Here is a 22907-nt window from a genome sequence, read left to right on the forward strand (position 1 = left end):
CTTTTAGTTCAGTAATTCATAAGGACCTTCAGAGTCTAGATGTGTCACACTCATCCAATCACACCTACCTCTTCTTGTGCGACCCACAGGGATTAAATTGTGAATCAAAGCTAAAATGTCAACAATCCTTTAAGATTAACAGCTCCTATTCAGAGAAGCAGTTAACCTTCTAATTAGATTTGTATACAGAACTTGAGAAGTGGGTTATTACAAGAGAGGACACAATGCTTACAGCTAATGCCCCCCAAAAATACTCTCTATTTATAAATTAGTATTTGCTAGTCACTGGAAGAGAGTAAATGATAAGCTTATGTGTAATGCTACATATTTCCTTCCTTTTCAGTCTCCCCATCTTTCAGTAGTTTTAGAGAACACACACGTTTTCTGCGCCTCTGAATGCAAGCCAGGTACTACTGACCATTTAAAAATTACCTTTAATCATAGAATCATAGTTGCCACAGTTCATGGCTATCTGACGTTTTACAATTGAATTAAAAGAACACAGGCATCAGCATTATGATTTAACAACCTAGTTCAACACACTGGTCAAATTAACCAACAATTTAAGAAAATAAAGCCACCACTAATAATGCCTTCTCTGGAAAGCTGTGGATTAGAAGTCAAACGCAAGTTGCACTTGAAAATAAGTCTGAACAATAAATGAAAACAATTGTAATGGTTAAATATGACAAGCCATCTGGGGGTTAGTTTCCAGTTTAACTATTCCTGTTCAAATCTGTCCTTTTAATCTATACTCACTGGCTGAGACTAGAGAATTTGTGCTTTTTTCTTCAAATGAAATTATTGAAGGGGAGGGAAGGTCTCAAATCTCAACTACTACAAAAAGCTTTAATATGTATCCACACTTGACTTGCTTGCGACACCAATCACTAACACTGGTAATACAAAAGAAAAAACATGTTCAAACACAGAAGCCTCTAAGACAACCAGGTTACTGCATAGCTCAACTTCTAGCGTGGACAGGCCCTCATAAAGGCTGGTTAGCAGGATTTATTAAACTTAAAACTTTACATCAGACCACATGCTGGAGCACCAAATAGTTTAATCTTTATCACTGAGAGTAGCAGTGAAACTGGAGTGGTCCAAACCTAGAACATTAAGATCAATTAACTGTCCCCCAAAAAACACATATTTGTTCAACATAGTATTCCGGGATGCAGACTGTGCTTTGAGATCAAAATTTGAAGTGGGGTTGGAAATAACTTGACAGTACTTATATTCAAGGGGTTATTTTCTTTTTATTACGCACACTCTAAGTGAGACGTGCAAAGTGTGTATACTGACCTGTCTAGCACATCTGAATAAATGGAGTAATTTTGTTCTAGAAAGAGATGCAGCTTTTAATCAGCATTTTGTTACTCACTGGTTTACTGTATGATCTAACTTTTATTTGCTGCAGCCTTTATCATTAAAATAAAATGTACCTCTTATCTTTAAATTGTCATTTTGATATAAGCAGAGAAGTTGCTATCAATTTTGAGATACCAGCAAACAAACAACTATTTGGTTAAAAAAAGCATAAGTGTGCCATATGGATAACATAAGATTTACACTGAAATATTTGTAAGAGCAAGCTCTCCTAATTTAAGTATTAATATCCAATCCATCCAAATAGGTGGCAAAGTACAAAAAAATAAAGACTTTATAGTAATTAAGTATTAAATGTAGTACCCACACATTTAACATGAGAAACTTGTTTTAGATATGAAAATCTAATTATTAATTGAACTGTTCATTTTTAACTAGAACTTATCTCAAAAAGAAGTCTATATATTTCAACATACCTGAATTACCTTGTCCACTTTCAGATCTTCCAGAGAAGGATAGAGAGACATTTTTGTGCAATTTCCACTAAAGAAAAATAAGAACATTATTTTAATAATCAAGTTATTTTACTCCCAAACAATATAAAATGCCAAGTAAAGTTTGGAAGTTGGCTATGTTAAAAGCTCCTGTCCAGAAAAGTGAATTTCTGTGAGCAAACAAGAGTAAATCATGTTATAGAAGAAAGATGAAACCCTTATTTGATCTGCAGTCTAAAGTCTTGCTTAATGCTGAACAAAAAACTTCAGGATAGATTGATGCACAGGACATTACTGCACTATCATCATCATGACTTCTATTCTACCCACCAAAGAACCTCCAAATGTTCAATTTTACTGAAAGATAGATCTGGAATGTAAACAGAACTTCTAATGGAGATAACTGTGTTCCAAAAGAAATATTTTATTCTATAAAGGTGGATTTCTAGGAAGCCAAGATTCACAGAACCACAGGTTTAGATGGGGCCACAAGGGACATCTAGTCTAACCCCCTGCTAAAATGCAGGGTTTTTTGTGTCTAAATCAGGGGCCTCAAACACGCAGCCCATGGGGGTTATTTTTTGCAACCTGCCAGCTCCCCGCAGCCCCCCCAGCGTTTACCTAGAGCGGCTCCAGTGCGGCCCGGCACACTCCGGGGGCAAGGGCAAGATCCCCACCTGCCTGCCCTGTCCCCGCGCCACTCTGGGAAGCAGCCGGGACTTGGGGGATGGGGGGCACAGGGGTCTGTGTGTTGCCCTGTCCGTGCCTCCAAATACCTCCCTCAAAGCTCCCATTGGCAGCAGTTCCCCGTTCCCAGCCAATAGGAGCTTCGGGGGAGGTGCCTGGAGGCACAGCCAGGGCAACACACAGACCCCTGTGCCGCCCCCTCCCCCAGGTTCCAGCCGCTTTCCAGAGTGGCATGGGGGCAGGGCAGGCAGGCAGCCTGCCCTGCCCCCAGTGCATGCCAGGCCGGAGCCCGCCCCCAGAACCCTTCCTGCAGCCAAACCCACTGCCGCACCCCGTGCCCCTCCTGCACCCGGACCCCCTGCCCTGAGCCCCCTGCTGCACCTGAACTCCCTGCTGCACCCCGACCCCCTGCCCTGAGCCCCCTGCTGCACCCTGCACCCCTCCTGGGGGCAGGGAGGGGGTGGAGTTGGGTGGAAAGAGGTGGGGCAGGGCCTCATGGAAGGGGTGGGGCAGTGGGGGGAGGGTGTCAGTGATGCAGCCTTCAGGACAATGTACTAGTCCTCATGTGGCCCCCGTGGTCATTTGAGTTTGAGACCCCTGGTCTAAATCATCCAAGACATACAGCTAATCCAGCCTCTTTCTGAAAACCTCCAGCAAAGGAGATTCCATGACTTCCCTAAGCAGTTTGTTTCACTGTTCTTCCAGTTAGGCAGTTTTTCCTGAGATTTAATGTAAATCTGCTATGCTGTAATTTGAACCCATTGCCTCTTGTCCTGCCCTCTACTGCAAGAGAGAACAATTATTCTCCATCTGTTTTATGGAAGTCTTTCCAGTATTTGAAAACTGCTATCATGTCCGCCCTTAATCTCTTTTCAAAACTAAACGTACCCAGTTCCTTCAGGCTTTGCTCATATGGCTTGCATTCCATCCCTTTGATCATCTTTGTTGCTCAGCTCTGGAATCTTTCCAGTTTCTCTATATCAGGACCAAAATTGAACACAGTAGTCCAGCTGAGGTCTAACCAGCACCAAGTAAAGTGGTACTATCACCTCCTGTGACTTGAGTGCTATGCCTCTGGTAATGCAACCCAAAATTGCATTTTCTTTTATTTGCAACAGCACCACATTGTTTACTCATGTTAAGGTTGTGATCCACCACAACTCCCAGATCCTTCTCAGCAGTGCTGCTGCCGACAAGCCAGTTATTCCTCATTCTCTATTTGTGCATTTGGTTTTTCTTCCCTAAGTGTAGCACCTTAAATGTGTCTCTATTGAATTTCATTTTGTCTATAGCCCAGTTCTCCAAGTGAAGGCCCCTTTGAATTTTAGTTCTATCCTCCAAAGTGTTTGCAACCCCCCCACCTCCTCCCAGCTTTGTATTATCCGCAAATTTAACCAGTATGCTTTCTATTCCTACATCCAGGTCATTAAAAAAGATGTTAAGTAACACTGGACTGAGAACAGATCCCTGTGAACCCCACTTGAGGCCTCCTTCCAATTTGACATTCTATTAACAGTCACTTTTTTTGCAGTTATTTAACCAATTATGTATCCACTTAATGGTAGTTCTACTGAGCCCACATTTCTCCAGCTTACTTATGAGAATGTCACATGGGACTGTGTCAAAAGCCTTGCTAAAGTCCAGGTGTATTATGTCCACTGCATTCCCTCTATCCACCAAACCAATTACTTTGTCAAAGAAGGAATCAAGCTGATTTGGTATGACTTGCTTTTAGTAAATCCATACTGGCTGCTAGTGATCACCCCTTCACCCTCCAAGTATTTGCAAATTTAATGTTTACTACCCTTGCATAGCTTCACAGGTATTAAAGTCAGGTTGACTGGTCTATAGCTCCTTCTTTTTCCCCTTTTTAAAGAGGAATACTACACTGTCCTGGAGAAGGGCTTTCTCCTGTCATCCATGAGTTTCCAGGGGCTCCAAGATTTCTTCAGCTAATTCCTTCAGCACCCTGGGGTGAACAGTATCAGGCCCTGCTGAATTGAATTCATTCAAATTAGTCAGAAGATCTCTGACATGTTCTTTACTTAGCCTGATCTTCATTCCTTCCCTTTTATTGTCTATGATAACTTCGTCAGTAATCCTGTCACGTTATTTTATATGTGAAGACTGAAGCAAAGTAGGTATTCAGCAGCTCTACCTTCTTATCTTCTATAGTCAGCTCACCTTCTCCACTGAGTGGCAAACCCACACCATCCCTGATCTTTCTTTTTTGCCTGACATTTTTCAAAACCCTTCTTAAGTCTTCAGAGTAACAGCCATGTTAGTCTGTATTCGCAAAAAGAAAAGGAGTACTTGTGGCACCTTAGAGACTAACCAATTTATTTGAGCATGAGCTTTCATGAGCTACAGCTCACTTCATCGGATGCATGCCGTGGAAACTGCAGCAGACTATTTATACACAGAGAATATGAAACAATACCTCTTCCCACCCCACTGTCCTGCTGGTAATAGCTTATCTAAAGTGATCATCAGGTGGGCCATTTCCAGCACAAATCCAGGTTTTCTCACCCTCTACCCCCCCACACACATTCACTCTCCAGCTGGTGATAGCCCATCCAAAGTGACAACTCTTTACACAATGTGCATGATAAACAAGTTGGGCTATTTCCTGCACAAATCCAGGTTTTCTCACATCCTCCCCCCACCCCCATACACACACAAACTAACTCTCCTGCTGGTAATACCTCATCCAAACTGACCACTCTCCAAGTTTAAATCCAAGTTAAACCAGAACATTCGGGGGGGGGGGGGGGGGGGAAGGAGGAAAAAATAAGAGGAAACAGGCTACCTTGCATAATGACTTAGCCACTCCCAGTCTCTATTTAAGCCTAAAGTAATAGTATCCAATTTGCAAATGAATTCCAATTCAGCAGTTTCTCGCTGGAGTCTGGATTTGAAGTTTTTTTGTTGTAATATCGCAACTTTCATGTCTGTAATCGCGTGACCAGAGAGATTGAAGTGTTCTCCGACTGGTTTTTGAATGTTATAATTCTTGATGTCTGATTTGTGTCCATTTATCCTTTTACGTAGAGACTGTCCAGTTTGACCAATGTACATGGCAGAGGGGCATTGCTGGCACATGATGGCATATATCACATTGGTGGATGTGCAGGTGAACGAGCCTCTGATAGTGTGGCTGATGTTATTAGGCCCTGTGATGGTGTCCCCTGAATAGATATGTGGACGTTCCCGATTTTATCCCTATACATTCAAGCTACTCGCATGTATATTTCCATAGTTACATGCTCCTCTGTCCATTTCCTGTTTGTATCCCTTTTGGTTTTTAGATACCTAAAAAGCTCCTTGTGCTGCCACACTGGTGTCCTGTGGCTCTTATCTTTCCTCTGCATTGCAAGAGCTTGATATTGAGCCTCTAGAATTACATCTTTTAGGAACTGCCAGCCCCCGTCCCCTTTGATGCTTTTTCTTCTTAACTGGTCTCTCCCCGGAACCTTGCCTACTATTTCTCTGAGTTGGCTGAAGACTGCCTTTTTGAAATCCAGTGTCTTTGTTTTGCTGTTCTCATGTCCTCATTTCTTTAGGACCTTGAATTCTATCAGAGCATGATCACTTCCTCCCAATTTCCTGACAACCTTCACATTCGCAACTAATTTATCCCGGTTGATCAAAACCAGAACCAAAATGGATGACCCCTCATTGTTTCGTCAACTTTTTGAATCAGAAAGTTGTTCCCTATATATGGTAAGAACTTGCAGGATACATTATATTTTGCTGAATTAGTTTTCCAACATCTATCAGGGAAGTTAAAATCCCTCATTAACAGAAGCTTGTGTGTGTTAGCTAATCTTGTCACCAGCTTGAAAAATGCTGAATTAGAAGTTATGTCCTTCTAATTAAGTTGAACAAAAGTGTTCCATAGGTAAACATGAAATTCCAGAAGTGCCACCTTAAGTGCAGTCCTACGAAATCTGTTAACAAGCACAGACAGAATTGCAGAATCAAATCCAGGCTCTCCCTGGCACTAGGACAGTGGCTCTCAAACTTTTTTACTGGTGACCCCTTTCACATAGCAAGCCTCTGAGTGCAAACTCCCCTTATAAATTAAAAACACTTTTTAATATATTTAACACCATTATAAATTCTGGAGCAAAGCGGAATTTGGGATGGAGGTTGGCAGCTCTCAATGCTGCCGCTCCCCCCACCCCCCCCAAATAACCTCATGGCATCTTAGGGGTCCCAACCCCCAGTTTGAGAATGCCTGCACTAGGACCTCAGCACAGGCAGGCAGGGTGGGTTGCACAGCTGAACTATGTGCAGCCACTGGAGGTAACAGACCAGTGGGCACGGGGCAGGGGAGTCGCGCCAGCATCTGGGATTTACAGGCAGCTTCTAAGAACTCACTTCTTTGCTGTGTCAGTTTCATGTCAGGAGTTGCAACTTCCAGGCAGACTCCAGCCATGCAAAAAACATCGATTAGTATAACAAACTACCACCTCTCAACCATCCCTCACCAGAACTGTGTGAACAATGGTTGGTGTTTCTGTATAGCACTCAGCATGAGCCCACCTCAGATCCATGGGATCTTTGCGCTTATTTGAAGGTTATGAAGGGACGAGTGCCTAAAGTAGCAGAGGTTGCCCTATCTTACATCTTCTTCCTTGTCAGCTCTGTAGGCAGAGAAAAGTTTTAGTAAATATAAAAATCTACTTATAGACAAGAGGGAATCACTTTCTGAGGAAAACACTAAAAGGCTAACTACAATGTATCACAACGGAAATGTCCGTCAGAGATGGCAAAAACATTTAAGTTTATGAATTTGTATGTTATTCAGCAATAAACTGTTGATTTGATAGTTTGAAATTTAAGCATTCCTTCAGAATATAGGAAGTACTGAATTTAATTTAAAATGGCAACAATGAACGCTGCAAGGACAGATTTTATGCTGGTGCTTTTCTTATTTTTTAATTATTCAAATATTAATTCAGTTAAATTGACACTACAAGGCTCTTCTGGGGACTTCTTGTGTTACTGTTCTCCAATGTCAGTGTGGTCATATTACTAAGTGCTACTTCAAAAAGTGATTTAAAATGTATTACTTTTACCATATACTGCATATCTGCAGTATTTGTTTAAACTGTACGCTTTTTTCCTAAAATTGTTTTTTCCTATTGCAATCCAATTCTGAACATTTTTATGCATTTATAGTAGGACCACTTAACTGTTAATGCAAACATTTGATTAAAAATCAAAGACGGAATTTTCTTAAATGATAAAACAAAACAAAATCAGAAAATAAAACCAAAAACCCACAATAAAATGGATTTCATAGGGTGCTACTTAAGTATTTGTATACTTTCTGATCTCCTATGAAGTTTGTAAGACCAACTCACTCAAACAATTGGATTCTACTGTCCATTAAAGCCACTTTGGTGCCATATTAGTAATAGTGAGTGACCTTAAAACAATGAGAAATAGCCAGTGGAGAATTCCCCTTATGTAAGTGAACTTCACCATGAGTGAAAAGTTGGCGGAAGTGGCCAGACCAGGGGTTCTCAACCTTTTTCCTTTCTAAGACCCCAACCCCAGCATGCTATAAAACCTCCCACCTATGTCACAACCGATTTTCTGCATAAAAAAGCCATGGTTGGCATTAGAGGGTAGCAAACATGACAACTGCTTGAGGCCCCATGCCACAGGGAGCCGCATGAAGCTAAGCTACTCAGGCTTCACCTTTCTGCTCTGGGCCCCAGTGAGTCTAATGCTGGCCCTGTTTGACAGACCCCTTAAAACCTGCTTGCGGCCCCCCAGGAAACCCTGGACCTCTGGTTGAGAAACACTGCACAACACCCCCTTCACCCACAGGCTAAGGATAGAAAGAGGCAGGTCATTGACTTTCTAGAGCCTCATTTCACCACATGTGATCTTCCAATGGATCTTATGGAAGTTAGAGCAGCAGGGGGTCTACTCTAACATCTGCCAGGACTAGGTGGCTGAGAATCAGGGAGCCACATTATTGAATATTATCTGCACATGAACTCCCACTGAAGTCAAAAGGAACTCCATACAAAGTTTGGAAACGCTGGATACTAAAGTTTTTATTTGTGCTTTCCTTTCTTAATAAAAAGTATATGAACTGTCAAGAGAGGATTTTGCCACGTAATCTGGCACGCATGGTTCAAACTTTCTGTTCTCGTTTATGCAAGTATCAAGTGCCAGCTTCAAACTTAAAAGATAGGATTTAAATCATCAGGTCATTAATCCATAACCTGTTGATTCACTTTGTCAAATATTGGGGGTAGCCGTGCTAGTCTGTATCCACAAAAACAACAAGGAGTCCAGTGGCCCCTTAAAGACTAACAGATTGCATCTGAAGAAGTGAGGTTTTTACCCATGATAGCTTATGCTCAAATAAATCTGTTAGTCTTTAAGGTGCTACCAGACTCCTTGTTGTTTTTGATTCACTTTGCTATGTAAAGAAGTTAACTTCCTTGTCTGCTTTTAAACAGATTACTTATATACATCTTAACACTAGCCAAAGTGCATAGCCTAATTTTGCAGCAATACAATAGACATGCCTATGCCAGTCCAATCATTAACAGATTTTTGTGATTCAGTTAGCTATCCATCAGACAGCTCCTACAATGTCAATTTGGACTATAATCAAGCTTTAGAAAAAAACCCGCTCAAAATTCAATATCCCTGTACACTACACAGCATACGTACAGGAATACGTACAGCATATCTACCTATTTCTAAGGCATCAGTAGTGTACCTAAATGCTACATCTGTGTCTGTAACAGTTTATGGTTTAAATTAGGCTCAATCCCAATTCCTTGTTGGCTTATTTCCCAAATCGCTAGCTCAGAGGACCCCGAACTGTGGGGCAAGCCCCCATAGAGAGGCGCAGAGGAACATCTGGGGTGGCGCAGCAGGGCCCAGGCCAATAGGGAGTGGGGAGGGACCACCACCCAGTCCTGCTCTGGCCCCGCACCCAGAAGCTGCCCAGCTCCCAGCCCTGCCTTAGCTTTGGCCACTGACCGTGGCCCAGATGTACTCAGCCCCATCCCCAGCCTCTGGCAATGGGTCCTCAACAGGCCCCAATCCCATCCCAGCCTCAGCCCCCTTACACTGCCCACTTTGTCCCCACTTCCCTGCCCCCAGGAGCCACATCCCCTGTCCCAGCCACTGGGGGGAGGTGGGAGCACAACACTGAAAAGATTGGGAACCACTGCTGTAGCTGTTCCAATTGAATTAGGGGGGAGGGATAACTCAGTGATTTGAGCATTGGCCTGCTAAACCCAGGGTTGTGAATTCAATCCTTGAGGGGGCCATTTAGGGATCTGGGGCAAAAATTGGGGATTGGTCCTGCTTTGAGCAGGGGGTTGGACTAGATGACCTCCTGAGGTCCCTTCCAACCCTGATATTCTATGAAGAGGATGCAACTTCAGCATTAAGGCCTTAAATACACTGGGCCAAAAAAGTACATTTAACCGGTTTAGAATTCCCTTTAAAACCAGCGTTAACCTGAACCAATTAAGTCTTCTTTTCCCCTCACAGCCAGAGTGGATGAGCTCAAACAAAATCCTGAAAAATCCTTACTCATGCAAGCAGTCCTTCAGACTTCTGCTTGCACCAAGTAAGCCGATAAAGAGAGAAAGAATCTCCACTTTCTTATAATTTTTCTTAGCAATGTCACCTGATCACAAATAGGAGGGGAGGTGGTCCCTGCAATCACAAAAGAGATGGGGAAATGGCCGGAGCGGCATGTTGCTACAAGGAGGTTCACATTATGGAAGGGTTTGAGAATCTCTTATTTATAATGTAAATTTGCAATGAGTCAAACATAAAAAAACCTTAACTGCAACCACAACAGCAGAGATCAATAATCACTGAAGGTCTCGGTCCGAGCTTCTAAAAAAAATTATACTAAGAAATAGCATCTTTAATGATATTGGGTATTCTAATGGACCAAAAATTCCAGTTATTTTAAAAAAATCATGTATTCAGCTGAAATGTGTCATTAAATGGTCAGATTTATACAAATATTAAAAGCCACCAAGATGAAAAACCTTGAAAAAACTCCCCACTGCAATTAGCTATTGTAGTACATTGTGTAACAGGCAGGCATCTTCTACCACAGACTTAGTAGCTTGTAGCTAGCTTGTTGGTTAACATATTATGACAAAAGTATGGACAGAAATCACTACCCTATTATTACAGCTATTTAAAGTTATGAGAAACACCGAGCAGGAAAAGGATTCTGTCTCCCCACACAATCACTTAGCTTGATTTTTGTACAGAGATGACTCAGTCCATTTTTGTTGATAAAATTTTGCATGCTGGTATGTGCTGCAATACCTAAAAAGGGGGGGATTAGATAAGTGACTCTTTGGGGAGAGGGGGAACTGAACTAGCAGACTTAAACAAGCTTTTCATTAAAACAGATTGCTCCCCTTTTCCCAAAATCCTGGCCTGTAGATGTATCTTGTTGATTCTCTCATATCCATCTTCCAGACTCCACTGCGAGCAACAGACTGAGGACAACCAGTTGTACATCCCCTCGTTCACAGACTCCACCAAAATCATCTCTATCCCTAGAGATCAGTAACTGGTTCAAATTCAACCCAGCAAGACCAAAGCTATACTAGCTGGAAGAGAGAAACACTTTGAAGAACCGACCAAGCAACTGTTCTCCCATTCCATCAAGGACATCTCTAACCTATTCACTTGAAAGATTCGAAGGCTCATGGTCTTGTCTTAATTGCCACTTCGTCTGGAGTCCAAGGCAGCATCAGTGATGAAAATGTCTTCTTATACTTCCAATTTACTGCTAAGTGACTCCTTTCTCAGGCAAGGAAGATATCTTGCAAAAGTGACCCACATATTCACCAGCTCCACTCTGGATTGCTACAACTAGTAGCATCTGCATTTGAAGCTGAAGTTTCAGCTTGTGCAGAATGCAGCAACTCAATTCTCCAGTGTCACTGCAAGGCCTTAGTTCTCATCATTAAGGACATTCACGAGTCAGGACCCAGTTATATCAGCAATCATCTTCATCCACAACCCACTAAGTAGGCTGTCCTTCTCTCAAAAATTTAGTTTACAAATCCAGGACAAAGTGAGAATCAGAGTAAAGTCATTCTCAGAAGAGGAGTTAGAGTTTTCAGAGGAAAACAGTCTAATCCAGAATAGTACCATCTTCAGAGTAATTTGGTGACCTACGCACAAAAGTAATCCTTCAAGAAAACAATCTTTCCAACCAACTATAGTCCAAGCCCATCCTCCTCTATCAAGGCACAAGAAGATTAACAAACCTAGTCATGTTTCACAGTAGCAGCCGTGTTAGTCTGTATCCGCAAAAAGAAAAGGAGTACTTGTGGCACCTTAGAGACTAACGAATTTACTTGAGCGTAAGCTTTCGTGAGCTACAGCTCACTTCATCTATGAAGTGAGCTGTAGCTCACGAAAGCTTTATGCTCAAATAACCTAGTCATGCAATCCTCATCATGAAGCTCCAAGTAGGTTACCTGAATAGAACTTAGATTCTGTAGTGACCGGCATAAAAGAAAGGGAGGGGGGTGTGGGGGGAAACAGGGCTGATAACTAACCACAGACTAAAGATCTCTACCTCTAAAAATGTAGGCATAGATAAATATTTACTATAGATCCTGGGTAAAATAAACTTGTGGTCTCAGTAGAAAATGAAAAGCAAGTCAGTCAGCCAGTACACAAATGAAAAGCTAGTTTATATATGCAATCCTAACTGACCATTGTTGCAAGGAAGTTAGTTGAGCCTTACTTACAAACAGACAGGTATTTATTCATCATCTTCTATAGTGTTCAAATTATCTATAAATTAAAACTCTAATCCCAAACAGTTTTACCCAACCATTACTAAAGTGAGAAGCTGATACACAGTAGTATCTCAATTTTAGCCATGTTTTCAAGCAGATAGTTAAGGACTCTGTCTACACTGTCGACATCCTAGCCATAAAATCTGTTCCTACATGGATAAGTCAAAGTGAGTTAGTTTGTAAAAACTAAGAGCATTAACCAAGTTATGGCACAGAAGCCTGAATTAGCCACTGAATGGTTTGTGAAGTGCTACAGCGCCAGCTACGGCACTACGGGTCTTGTGAGCGCACCAGATCTATCCCAGTAACACCGACGCTTTCAAGGGGAGGTAAAAGATTGCCAAAGATACAAAAGAAAAAAACACCTTCTCCAGTAAACCGAGCCGAGCAGACGAAGCACTGATTACTCTCGCTGGGTAATCACCAGAGAGCCCAAGGGAGCAGGGGCTCGGCTCAGCTCAGCCCCCCACCCCCAAGCCAGGACTGCCTTATTTCGGGGGGGCTGGGGGAGACTTGCAGGATTTCCCATTGCGGGGTCTCCACGGTACCCAGGTCTGCTGTTTGCCTCCTTCAAGGGGCAGGAGCAGGAGTTCGAGTAAATGACATGCCCTGCTCCCCCCGCTAAAAAAAACCCGTCTCCCACCACCCACCCCCCCGCCGGCCCGGGGTGTGCGTGTGTGTGTATGGGGCGGGGCCCTCAGGGCTTTACTCCCCGCCCGCGGAGCAGGGGTGGGGGAGCGCGGAGCCCAGCCCCACGCTGGGCTCAGCGCCAGCCCGAAGGTGAGGGCCGGGCCGGGCCGGGCGGGGCGCGCTCTGTACCCGGGCCCCCAGCCGCTGCGGCTGCCCGGGTGGGGCGGCAGCAGCGAGCGAGCCGGGAGAAGGGGCGGGGGTGATACCTCCCCGGACCCCGCTCCCGCAGGGGCAGAGCCGGGCTGCCCACCCCGACACTCACCGGCCGGGCCGAGGCGGCGGCGGCTATTCCCAGACCGCTGTCGGCGGCGGCGGCGGCGGCTCCTGGCGACGCGTCTCCGCAGAAGGAGCGGCGACCGAAGCTGCGGAACAACGGCTGAGTGCGCGGCTGTGCGCATGCGCCGCCCTCGGGGCCCCGTGACACGGCGGAAGGAGGGGGCGGGGAGTCTTTTGCCCGCTGAGGGAAGCTGAGCAGGCGCCCCGTCGTGTCGGGGCCGGCACCCGCCCTCCTGGAGCGTCTGCAAAGGGCCTGGGCGGCGATCTGCGGGGGAGGGGCGGCCCTGGCGGAGCCGGCGGGGGACGCCCGAACCCCATTGCCTGCAGCCTGGTCCGCCGGGCGGTGCCCGCCTAGCGCGGTGTTACAGCCCCCGTGCCCAGCAACGCAGCCCTCGAGCCCCACCCCAGCGCCCCCCGGGTCCCTCACACGGACCCCCTCCCCCCCCCCAACCCGTGACCGGAGCTGCTGGCTCAGCGGCATGGTGATTCCCCGCTTCCGTCGGTAGCCCCGGCGCGTGGCAAGCCGCGGGGCGCCCGGAGACCCTGGCCCATAGGTGCTGGAACTAGGGCAGCTGGGCAGCACCCTTGGGGTTGAAGTGGTTCCCATCGTTTACAGGGTTACGGTTTTGTTCTCTGGCTTTCGGCACCCCTTCTGTAAAAATTGTTCCAGCGCCTCTGCCCTGGAGGGGATGCAGTTGACCATGCGGTTAACCTGAGTTCATTTATACAGCACAGTCCTGATTAAAGAAATGAAACTCCTCATCAAGGCCCCTGTGTCATGCTGAGAACGAGAGAACTGGTTTTACATTACAAACAAACAAACAAACAAGGCGTCCTTGGGGCACCTTAGAGGCTAACAAATTTATTTGGGCATAAGCTTTTGTGGGCTAAAACCCACTTCATCAGATGCATGGAGTGAAAAATACATAAATAAATACATAAACATTTATGCCCAAATAAATGTGTTAGTCTCTAAAGTGCCACAAGGACTCCTGGTTGTTTTTCCTGATACTAACACAACTACCCCTCTGAAACTTGATTTTACATAGTGTCACGGCCCTGAATTACGCCTTTCTACTTTCATAGCCTTGAGGTATGATTTTGGCATGGGGCTGACAAGAAACTAAAGCATGTGACAGTTGTGCATACTGTGAAGTTTTTTGTTTTTTTTTTTAACTAGCCAGAAGTCTGGGATAATCAAGTGAGGAAGCATAAGTGAAAACTGCAGCTTTTCCCAAAGTATATGAAAGCTTCATAGCACCCACCATAGCCATATTTATTTATATTACGTGTGTTCACTCTCTAGAATAAAGGTGGGGGGTTTTCAGTCTTTCATCATATATTTGCCTTCTTTACTCATGTTTTTATCTTCTCAAGTCAGCAGCTGCGTGCCCATATGATTCAGTGTTTCTCTTTCCATTTCTTTCTTTTTTTTTTTTTGTAATCTTTTAAATGGTTTACGTACTGTTCTTGGTTGTGTTTGTGGTTTCACTTCCTTATAGGAGGGACTTCAGTTGCTCTTTTTGTTGCTGTCTTGTAGACAGTTTCATTTGTGGCTAGATATGGCACTTGGCTTCACCTCATCATTGAAAGAAAGCATTTGTAGATTTAATTTGTTTATTATTCTCAGAAACATTCATATTGTCACTTGGAAGACTAATTTAGATTGCAAGATCTTTAAGGGAGGGACCGTCTTTTTGTTCTGTGCTTGTATACCATCTAACACAATTAGGGTGACCAGATGTCCCGATTTTACAGGGACAGTCCTGATTTTGGGTCTTTTTCTTATATAGGCTCCTATTACCCCCCCCCCCCAACCCCTGTCCCAATTTTTCACACTTGCTGTCTGGTCATCCTAAACACAATGGGGTCCTGGTCCATGACAGTAATACAAATAATAATAATAAGACAGATAATGATTCTTTTACTGCTTTTCTAGCTTTGAGTGTGACCACAATTAGTTGTTTAAAAGACGTGGACTGAAAGATCCAGAAATATTAAAGTAAACCAGGTTCAGCATACCAAGGGAGCAAGCTGCAGCTGATTTAGGCCTCCACCTTATAATGAGCTCAGTGCTGGCAAACCCTTGCACCCACACCAAGTTCATTGTAGGACTGGGGCTTTAGTATTGTCCACAAAACTTAAATGAAAGGCATTATAGCACAGTTTGAAATTTGTGTACTCAAAAATAATCAATAATACAATTATGTGCTTCATAAAACCAAGTTAAGACACATTTCTGAGCCTCGTTCCATTAGTCAATGGGAGTTTTGCCACTTTCACAGAACCAAGAATTGGGTCCACAATTCCTGCCATAAAAAAAAACAAAAAAAAACAAAAAACCAAAAACCTTATGTTTTAAGGCCCCAATCCTGTAATCTGATCTGAAATGGATGGGTCTCTCTGCAACCCCTCTCATTTCAGCAGGACTCTACATTAGCAAGAGCGAGAGCTTCCCCAAACTCTGGGTCCATGTTGAAGCTCCCCAAGGATAACTTGAGGGAGTCCTTGAAATGTGTCTTCTGGCTTCCCTGAGTGCTTTCCCTCCTTTAGCTTGCCGTAAAAGATCTTAGATGAGCAACTGCCAGACATTCTGGTGACATGGCCTGCTCATCTCATCTGTGACTTCATCAACCGTGTGGGGATGCTTGGAATGCCTTCCCATATGAGAACTTCAGTATTTGGAACCTTGTCTTGCCATCATTGGTTTCCTTAGACAGCCCATGTGAAGTGAAAGTGATTCAGCTTCATAGCATGGCATCTGTACACCATCCAGGTTTTGCATACATACCTCAGAGTTGGGAACACAATGGTTTTGTAGACCTTCAGTTTTGTTTGACTGATGTCTCTACGCTCCCACATATTTGCACATATTCTGCCAAAGGCCATGCTTGCTTTGGCAAATCTGGTGTTGGTTTCATCAATGTGAACTGCATGTGACAGTGTATTGCTGAGGTAGGAGAACCCTCTTCAGTATGATGTTCTCTGCCATGCTTCCAGATGCCTTTTGTGACTGACACCAGGGACTGGCATCAGATACCGGACTGATGGCAAGCTCTTCAATTTGAGGAGACTATAGGAGAAGACAAAAAGGTACAGGAAGTGGCTGTTCATGATCTTCTGTTTGCTGATGGCTGTTCCCTGAATGCTAAATCGGAGTCTGACGTAGTGGACTTTGTCATAAACCAAAGAAAAATAATCCAATTTAGGTCTTACAATCAACATCAAGAACACAGAAGTGATGTACCAGCCTGCACCAGGAAAGCCTTATGTAAGCCTACTATCACAATGAATGGCCAAACCCTCCAGGCAGTGGACCACATAGGTAGTATGTATGTATATTCACGGTTACAGGGCTAGCTGAACCTCTGGTCTGTTCAAGTGCAGTCTTAGTGGTCTCAGGCCTTGTTTCCTTACCTGTCTTTAGGAGAGAATCACACAATTCTCATTGCTTTAGACCAGGTCCTGAGTTGAAGTACCCTGTGGATCAACTGTGCCTTCCCAGCAGGTCTGGGTTCTTGTGGTTCTTTCCTTTAGGAATCTGTGACCAGTGGGTTACAGTGACCCGGAACTGCCTTTTTAAACAAAAGTATCGATTATTTAACCAGAGGAACAAAGCATAGCATAAAAGACAGAATTTTACACCACCACAAGGGGTACTTACGTATCTATCATACCTAGTGTCCTAGGCATGCCTATTTTACCTTGGGCTCCTAATCTCAGCGATGGGTTGGGGGAGGAGGGGTGAGTGGGTTTGAGTGTCAGTTTCCAAAAACCTAGGTAAGTCCTTATGGGAGCGTGGGTGCCTTTAATTCCTGCTATGGTTCTTTGTTCACAGTTTCCTGAACTTGGACTTGCTGCCCAACATCAGTTTGGTGAGTTCTGCAGGCTCAGAGATAGCACATCCAAGCCGATGGCTCTTGTATCATTCCTGAAGTGTTTGCTTAGAGGTGTATATTGAGATCTATCTCCCCTTTCCTGGGTGCATTTCCTGACAATCCTGCTATTGAATTAACTCAATATATGTATACAGTAAACCGCAGAGTAACCAGATCATACATAATATTTATAAATTCATACAGGAAACTCAAAATTCATCACCACCAATGTAATTCATAGAGATGGCTGGAGAATGAAAACCTATATTTGTGAACAAATTTTAAATTGTTTTGTTTCAAAGTTTTCAAAATGGACCGGTTCTTTTTGGGGGAGGAGTTGAACATTTTTTAAATGCCTTTACTGTTTTAGCTTCTGCTAGTTTCTGCTGTTCTGAATTGGCCTTGAGCAGTGACCTTTCCTGAATTGGAGAATAAGAAAAGAAGATAGATAGGAAAAAGTGGGAGTGTCTTTAACAACTATAACTTAACAAGCCTCACATACTTTGAAAATATTTGTATAGGGATCAGTACCTTAGCAACCTGAGATAAAAAAAACCATTTATCTTGCTTAATATAATAGATATTCTCATTGTATGTATGACAGGACCAGAACATCATCTAAATAGCTAGAAATAGACTTCTGTTATTTTTTTTAAATGCAACAAAATGCAGTTAAAATGCTTTTAGTGTATGTGAACAGTTCAAAAGGGGAGGACTTGCAAATGTTACTCCTGAGTAGTTACTCTTTACCCTAGCGCACAAATCAGATAAATGTAGTATTTTTAAGGGTATATTTAACTGAGCTGATTTAGAACTAAAAATAGCATGTAAAAATAGCATTTTTAAAACTCTAATATGATATTGTTTTCTTTGGTTTTGAATAGCAAGATCAAGTAGGGCTGGTTGCTTTTCAGATTAACTGTTTATGGAGAGGAGTCCTTAATTTCTTAGTCATTGAAGTTCACGGGAGTTTTGCTTGAATAAGGGTTACAGAATTAGATCTATTGTTTGAGAGCAGAGCAAACACATGGTGAAGTCATCAGTTTTTTGTTCACTTAAATTGCAACCAATAGCTTGGTAATTTCTGTTGTTGAAATACTTTTTTAAACAAACCCTGTTATTGTGCTAACATCCGGAGAATAACAGACTCTACCCGTGGGGAAATAACTAGTCATCAGAAGCTGAAGAATTCCTAATAAAATAATCTATGGCAGGTAATGCGGGCATTTTCCCCCTGAAACTGGAAATAGACTCTACTTTGCACATGAGAAAGCTCTCTGACCATCCAGCAGCAAACAGTTGTGAAGAGTCACTTGGACTCTACAGAGAACAAAGACATTTGTTCTCTGCCATATACATTGTTTGTATATGGCAGAGAGGGATCCAGCATGTATGTGGCAGATACAATTATTAAAAAAAAACCTACATTAAAAGATTATTAAGGTTGCAAAATCAAGCACTCAAATGTTAGGAAATGCCAGACTAAGGCTGCTTGTGCAATGTTGATTTGGCCCTCTTGTGCATATCCGTGATGATACATTCTTTAATCACATGAACATGTGCTATTTTTTCCACTTCTGGCTCATTCCAAGGAGGGACAGTGCTAACTGAATGAGCAGCTGTTCAGTTTTCTCCTTGTTCAACAAGAAGCCATATGACTTATTTACTGCACACTATTCAACCTGGCTTTAATGGCAGAATTATTAATTTCCTCATGGGCTTTTCTGTTATGCTTATCAATGTGCTTCACAAACATTAATGAACTTATTTTCAGAGCAGCCCTATGAGATGAGGGAGTATTATTCCATTTTACAAATGGGGACCGAGACACAGAGAGATTAAAGTAAAAAAAGTATATGAATTTTGGTACCCAGTTTGAGATGCCTATAGCCTGGTTTTTCTCCCCTGAGAAATTAGCATTCTGCAGCACTTTATTGCTCAGTACACACCTTCTGACTCCAGATTTTTACAGAGGTTCTGACTGCATCCCTACCACCTGATTTATGAACATCCCATCCATGGGCCCACAAAGTCGCAGAACAGCCTTTTCAACCTCCTCCTAGCACTGGCCAACATAGCCATTCATCACACCAGGTGGAGGAAGCTAGACGGGTGGTTTCTCTGTAACTGGGGCCTATTTCCTTTCCCGTGTTCAGTCATGTCTCTAGGCTGAGTTCCTCTGGGCAGTGTCCACTGATTCCTTGGACACCTTTGAGGGACAGTGGGTGCTGTCCAGGGTTCTCTGCTCAGTGTCCCTATCTGGTTCTTTGATTTTTCAACTTTGGACCTCACTCCCATTTCTGTTTTCTCGTTTGTTGTCCTCTGTAATTAATTGGAGCCTGGTGTTGGTGGTTCCTCTCACTTAATTGTGGTGGATGGCCTTTAGTTTTGGGTGGACCTAGATGCACCTGTCCCCAATACTTCAAATGCTACATACTTCCCAACTTTAGAACCTCTTGCTGAAGTTCTGGCTATACTTTTCCTCACACCACCTGATGAATGCACATCCTATGCGTGGTTCCATAAAGTCATGGGACCTCCTTGCCAAACTCCTCCTGGCACTGGCCAGGACAGCTGGATGGGGGTGGTGCTCTGCAACTCTGGGGCCTATTTCTGATTCCTCATATGATCATGCCTCCAGGAGAGTTCCTCCAAGTAGCATCCATTGAATCCCTAGCTGCCTTTGAAGAGCAGTGGACTCTGTCTGGGGTTCTTTGCTTGGTGTTCCCTTCTAGATTCCCGATTTGTTACTGCTGACCTCCTCCCTGCTCCTTTTCTTTTATCTGTGGCCCTCTATAATCAACTGAAGCGTGGATTTAGGGGTGCATACTTCTTAGTTGAGGGCCTTTAATTTTGGGCAGGCCCATAATTGCCTTTCCCCAGTATTTCAGATATAATATGCCTTCCAACTCCTGCAACAAATGAGGCAGGGGCCCTACAGACAACAGCCTCTTTCATCACACAACTCTGATTTATTCCCTGTGAGAGGAGACAGGAAAGAGAAGTCAGGAAGTGGGTGGAGTGAAGCTCTGCACTTATACATAGAGGGGCTTATTGTGCCTTTTCTGTAACTAAATCACAGGTGGGGTTCCTCTGGAAGGGATAGTGACTGAATGAGCTAATATGACTTTTCCATCTCCTACCTTGTATAAGTTAATGTTTTAATGTGCTAAGGCTGGAAGCTGAACTGAACAAATTAGCACTGAAATAAAGCTCACATTCATAATAGGGTAATTAACCATTAGATCAACATACAAACGGATGTGGTAGATTTTCAGTCTCTTGAAATCTCTAAATCAAGATTACATGTCTATCTAAAAGATCAAACAGAAGTTAGGGGCCTGATGGTGGAAATACTGGGCAGGAAGTCAGATTAGATCATTATAATGTAGCCCTCAAAAATCTCTAAATAAAATGGAATAATTGAGTGTTTCTCTGTATTCTGCAGGTAGTGCTACACTATATTCAGCTGAAAATGCAGTAGTGGTTTAGTTAGAATGTTAAGTGAGTTGGAATTCATCCAGGACACTGGGACTTTGCAACTCTTATGAAAAGTGCCATGGGTTCTTTAAGTGGTCAGAACCTCCATTTTATAACTCAGTGCTCTCCCCCTGCCCCCCACATCAGTAGCACAATGACCCTATATACTTTCCCAGAGCACTGTCTCAATACTGACTTAGAGCAGAGGGAAGAACACTATATTAACAGTACTTTCTGCAGCTCATGGGTTTTTCTTGGAAATCTGCCATCTAATTACTGACCAAACTAAACCTGTTTCATTTAGGAGGTCAGAAGCCTTAGATGGTATGGCTGCAGGAACACCCATGTGAACACCAATTTGTAAAGAAAATAATTTCACCTATCTAAACTTTCCATCTGTTTCTATTCTTCTGTTTTCTACCCCTCTTTTCATGTCGCCTCATTATGTGTAGGAACAGGTTAGGAATAAAATATACCTCTCTTCCAACATCTAGTTTTTTATTTCTCTATTCTCTTCCCTCTTCTTTCAGTATATTTTTTCCTCTCTCCTCCTTTTCCTTTGGTTGAAGTCTCTCCCTTCAGTGCATGATATAAGCATGCTAAGTGCTAGTTCTACAGCCTTTACCAACTTTAAAAAAAAAAAAAGATACAAAAAGTTCTAGTGATGTTTACAGGGACAGAATAATTTGTTTACACACAACTGCACAATAGCAAAATGCAGTGTACTTAGTTTGGACAAAGGACAATTTAACTGTGAATTTTTTGTTGCTTTTTAAATTTGTGGAGAAACTGAAAGAAAGGCTGCTTCTGAATTCCTGCTCCATCTGCTGGAGTAATACAACATGGCTTGTCACATGTTTGGAGCAGATTAGGATAATTCTGTTGGTAATTTACATAACTTCTTCGCTGTGCAGTAATTTTTTTCATACTAATAGCTACCATTTTGTGAGTTTTTTAATTTTGACTTTTTAAAAACTACTTTTCTCTGTTCAACTGAGTGCTTTTACTTATTCACTTGAAACTAATGAAAGTTATTTTTTAAATATGCTGTTTTAATGGGGGCCTTATCTTTAAACAAATGATATTGCCCAAGCTTTAAGAGTACACTTTTAATGCAATAACTGTTAGCCATAACCCTTCTCTTCATGCTACATTTTGTGTCCACTTCTCCAATTCTGTGTCATTTGCTACTTCTCATTGGTGTTCTCTCTTTCACCAGCTTGTAGTTTGCTTCTGCTTCACCAGCTGCTCCCTCTTTTCAATTTGTTCTGAAGTGAAGCTTACTAGAATCCTGATCTTTTGCATCACTGTTTGCCAATATCAAAGATCAGGGATTGAGTAGACTCCCTTTGCTACCAGCTGCCAATGGAAAAAAAAATAAAGCACAATAAAATTGTTTAAAAACAAAAGTTGTAAAATCGTAATGCTAAATGTTATTAAAATCTGCTTATTTGACAGAAGGGAAACTGTTTGTCCAGAAGTTATATTTCATATTGCTTGGAATTATGGAGAACCAAATGATCCCAGTCCAGAGCAAGTGCACCTGTATTCCCCATCCATGGTCTCTTGAGGATACCGAGTCTAGGCTCCAGGCTCCTCAGCGAATACCTCTCTTGGGTAGAGACCTGGGTCAGTCTGTCTCTCCCTCCCTATCCGAGTTTTTGAGGCTATGCAGTTCCCTGCTTACACTGTGATATCCTCAGCAAGCCAGGCTGTCTAAACAGGCCAGCGTCTGTGTTGGCTCTCTCTTCTGTTACTGCCAGCAGTCATAAATTACTACCCAGCCTTTGTGTAAGCAAGCACATTTATTCTTAAAGTAAAAATATGACAGAAAAAACCCATTAATAAAAATAAAAATCTACATGTTAATAAACTTACCAGAAGTCATGCATCAGTCTTATTGGGCCTTAGTAGGTCAAGTCCTTGCAAAGGAATACTATCAAAAGTGGAAACATGGAAAAATTTCTAAGGACGAGTATAGAAGAATTGGATAAACATGTAAGGACAAAATCAGAAAGGCTAGTGCACAGAATGACTTACACCTAGCAAGGGGGAGATAAAAGGCAACAAGAAGCGTTTCTTTAAAGGAGCAACAGAAAGATGAAGGAAAGTATAGATCCTCTACTTAGTAGAGAAGAAGAGCTAATACAAAATTACATCAAGAAGACTGATCAGTTCAATGTCTATTCTGATTCAGTCTTCACTAAAAAGGTTAATGGTGACCAGATACTCAACAC

At 42.8% G+C, this 22907-nt stretch overlaps 1 protein-coding gene across 2 annotated transcripts in view; it reads right to left on the reverse strand.

Moving 5' to 3' along the window:
* SDCBP (syndecan binding protein) overlaps positions 1 to 13456 on the reverse strand; it is a 32272-nt gene extending 18816 nt beyond the window's left edge. For both annotated transcript variants that reach the window (XM_084621614.1, XM_084621613.1), the window contains exons 1-2: positions 13299 to 13456; positions 1806 to 1872 (exon numbers count right to left, since the gene is read on the reverse strand). In XM_084621614.1, coding sequence (XP_084477740.1) covers positions 1806 to 1856 — 51 coding nt within the window. In that variant the 5' untranslated portion in view covers positions 1857 to 1872; positions 13299 to 13456. The remainder of the gene's footprint in view (positions 1 to 1805; positions 1873 to 13298) is intronic.
* Between the last annotated feature and the right edge of the window lie 9451 nt (positions 13457 to 22907).

Source organism: Lepidochelys olivacea (genome assembly GCF_965140295.1).
Source record: "Lepidochelys olivacea isolate rLepOli2 genome assembly, chromosome: 2".
In the NCBI taxonomy this organism is placed as follows: Eukaryota; Metazoa; Chordata; order Testudines; family Cheloniidae; genus Lepidochelys; species Lepidochelys olivacea.